General features: G+C 33.6%; 1 protein-coding gene across 1 annotated transcript; it reads right to left on the bottom strand.

The window, feature by feature from the left end:
* Positions 1–1,669: 1,669 nt before the first annotated feature.
* Positions 1,670–2,393, bottom strand: LOC127258702 (zinc finger A20 and AN1 domain-containing stress-associated protein 5-like). The gene has a single exon (XM_051285647.1). The coding sequence runs from the start codon at positions 2,306–2,308 to the stop codon at positions 1,865–1,867; it is 444 nt and encodes a 147-aa protein (XP_051141604.1). The 5' UTR covers positions 2,309–2,393; the 3' UTR covers positions 1,670–1,864.
* Positions 2,394–2,664: the final 271 nt, after the last annotated feature.

Consider the following 2,664-nt stretch of genomic DNA (forward strand, 5'->3'; position numbering starts at 1 on the left):
GTAGAGTATTAAATTCGGTCGGGGGTTTACCCAGTGTACACTTTTGGGTAGCAGTCCAATTTTATTTTGTTATGCAGTAGTAACAACAGACCTATAACTTGCTTTATATGCCAAAATTAGCAACAAAAAGGATTTGACTTTTTGCATAAAACATCATTAATGCATTTACCTATTGGAAAAACAATTTCAAAATGATAAGAATAAATTATTCAGTAGATCATTACAATAAATTTCCATTTAAACATCCACTAAGGATACAAAGAAAAAAAAAAAAAAGAAAAAAAAAAAGATAGAGGTATAAAAAAATGGTTAAATAATATACAAAAACCCCACATCATCCAGGGTCAAATAATACAAATAAGATTGAAGAAAACAATGGCTTTGTTTTTCAAACAAATAATAAAAATAAGATTGTGGCAGGTCACATGATCCCACAGTTATAAGTTTTTCTTTATTTAGATTATTTAACTAAATTTTTTTATTGAATTAATTAAAAATTTAAGAAAAAGGAGAAAATTAATTTAACTTGGCCAAGGAATTCAGGCCTGATTCAAAATTGGGTCCGATCACACCGGCACAAAAAATGAAATCGGTTCGAAGTCACCCCTAAATATATAACTATAAAATTAATGTTCATCATGCTATCTCACCACTATATATTATCATCTCATCAAAAATTAATAGTTAATATAAAATATTATTTTTATATTATTTTCGTAAAAAATATATCTCAAGTCAAAGCACTAAACAAACAAACCCAATGTTTCCTTTTTAAACTATGGTTCAAATTAAAATCTAAGAACCACAATACAAAATTAAATACTATTAAACAAACCCTAAGTATTTTCAATCGAGTTTAAGAAAATTGTGTATGAAAGAAAAGTTGTAATTAAATTGTATTTAAATAAAAAAATAATAATAAACAAGTTTTGAGATACATATGAAATATTAGCAAAAGAGATGCATAAAGGAGGTAGTATAAAATTTTTTATATAAAATACTTTGGTTGTGTTTCTTAATGGAATTTTTACTCAATATTTTTACTATTCAGATTTATTTTTCTTAAAAAAATATTAAATAAAAAAATTATTTTTTTCTTTTATATTATAATATAGATTTATTTTACATTAAAAACATTATATCAACTCTCTATTTATATTAAATAAGGGACTATTCAAATTTAACTTTTTAATTTTAAAAAATCCAAATTCATAAACGAACATAACCTTTGACATTTATTTTGATGTTACTTGGGCCGTATAGGCTTATTAGCTCTCAACATGGGCCCAAATTATTGTGCCTAAAATGCCAACTTATTTAAATTAGGCCTTGTAAATACGGCCCAATGGGCTTACAACAAAGACACGTAAGGTGCTCGCTTTACCACGTTGCCTTTTAAGAAAAGAAAAAGGCCATAATTATTATCATTATTATTATTATTATTATTGTATTAATAATACCTACCGCAAAAATTTATTTATCAAATTGCTGAACTTACTTTTCTCACCCCAAAAAGTTGCTTACTTTTAAAATACTGATTAATAAATAAATACTCAATTATTTTTGGGGTCACCCGCCACCAGCCAATCCGATGCGAGACCATTGACATTTTAATAATAATAATAATAATAATAATAATAATGTCGTGCATTCTAATTTAACCATTCAATAATACAAATAAATAATAGGAGTATAATATTAAAATATTCAAATTTGGAAAGAAGAAATTTCACTCCTAAATATTTCATAATTATGATTACGAAATGACGATAATACCCCCGCCTATCAATCAAATTTACAAACAAGAGACAAATCGCGCATCGCCACCACAAACCCTAATCCCCAAATCAATTTTCAATCCCTTTCAAACCTTGAGGATTTTCGCCGCTCTGATCACCGGATTCTCCCTGGCGATGGCTTCCCGGCCGGCCGCCTTGTAATCGTAGCTGCACTCGTGCCGATCTGAGTACCTGTGCTCGGAGCAGAACACCTCGCCGCATCTGCACCGGAACCCGATCAACCCGACCCGCTTCCTGCATCCGGATCCGGAGCACCGGTTCACCTCTCTCGGCCTCTTCAGCGTCGCCGCCGTTCGAACCGCCGCAGCATCTTCCCCGGCGGGACTCGCCGAGGCCGCCCGTGGGTCGCACGCGCCAGACGCCTTCAGATCTGAGGCCTCCGGCGGCGATCTGGCGGCCGGAATCTGCTGCTGCAGCGCAGGCGAGGTAATCCCCTGCGGCGGAGTGCAGATCGGCAAGGTCTCCGGCGGCTTGAGCTCGGTCTGGTCCTTGTCTCTCTTCTGCGCCATTTACGTCTGAAGCGCACGCGAGGACGGGAGAAATGCGTATCGCGTGGGAAAAAAAGTTTTGGAACAAAATAGCGAAGAAGAACGAATGAACCCAACCTGTGGGTTGTATTTATTTAGTCGCCATAAATTTTTGGTAACCGTGAACATTGTGTGAAATGACAGAATTGCCCCCGCCACCTTTCCTTTTCTGAATAACTGGGTAATAAGGTTAGGTTCTGTTTGTTTTATTACTTGTTCCCAATTTGCATTATGCTACAAACCTCTTCTTCTTTTTTTTTTTTTGTTTTTTTTTTTCATTCGTACATAATAAAGTATTTTTTTTTTTATTTTAATCTTTCCTATAAAAAAATATATTT

This window comes from Andrographis paniculata, unplaced genomic scaffold (assembly GCF_009805555.1).
Source record: "Andrographis paniculata isolate CXL003 unplaced genomic scaffold, ASM980555v1 Contig5END, whole genome shotgun sequence".
Classification (NCBI taxonomy): domain Eukaryota; kingdom Viridiplantae; phylum Streptophyta; class Magnoliopsida; order Lamiales; family Acanthaceae; genus Andrographis; species Andrographis paniculata.

Excerpts from the sequence above, each read along its gene's own strand:
- LOC127258702 (XM_051285647.1), bottom strand. The coding sequence starts at position 2,308 with ATGGCGCAGAAGAGAGACAAGGACCAGACCGAGCTCAAGCCGCCGGAG.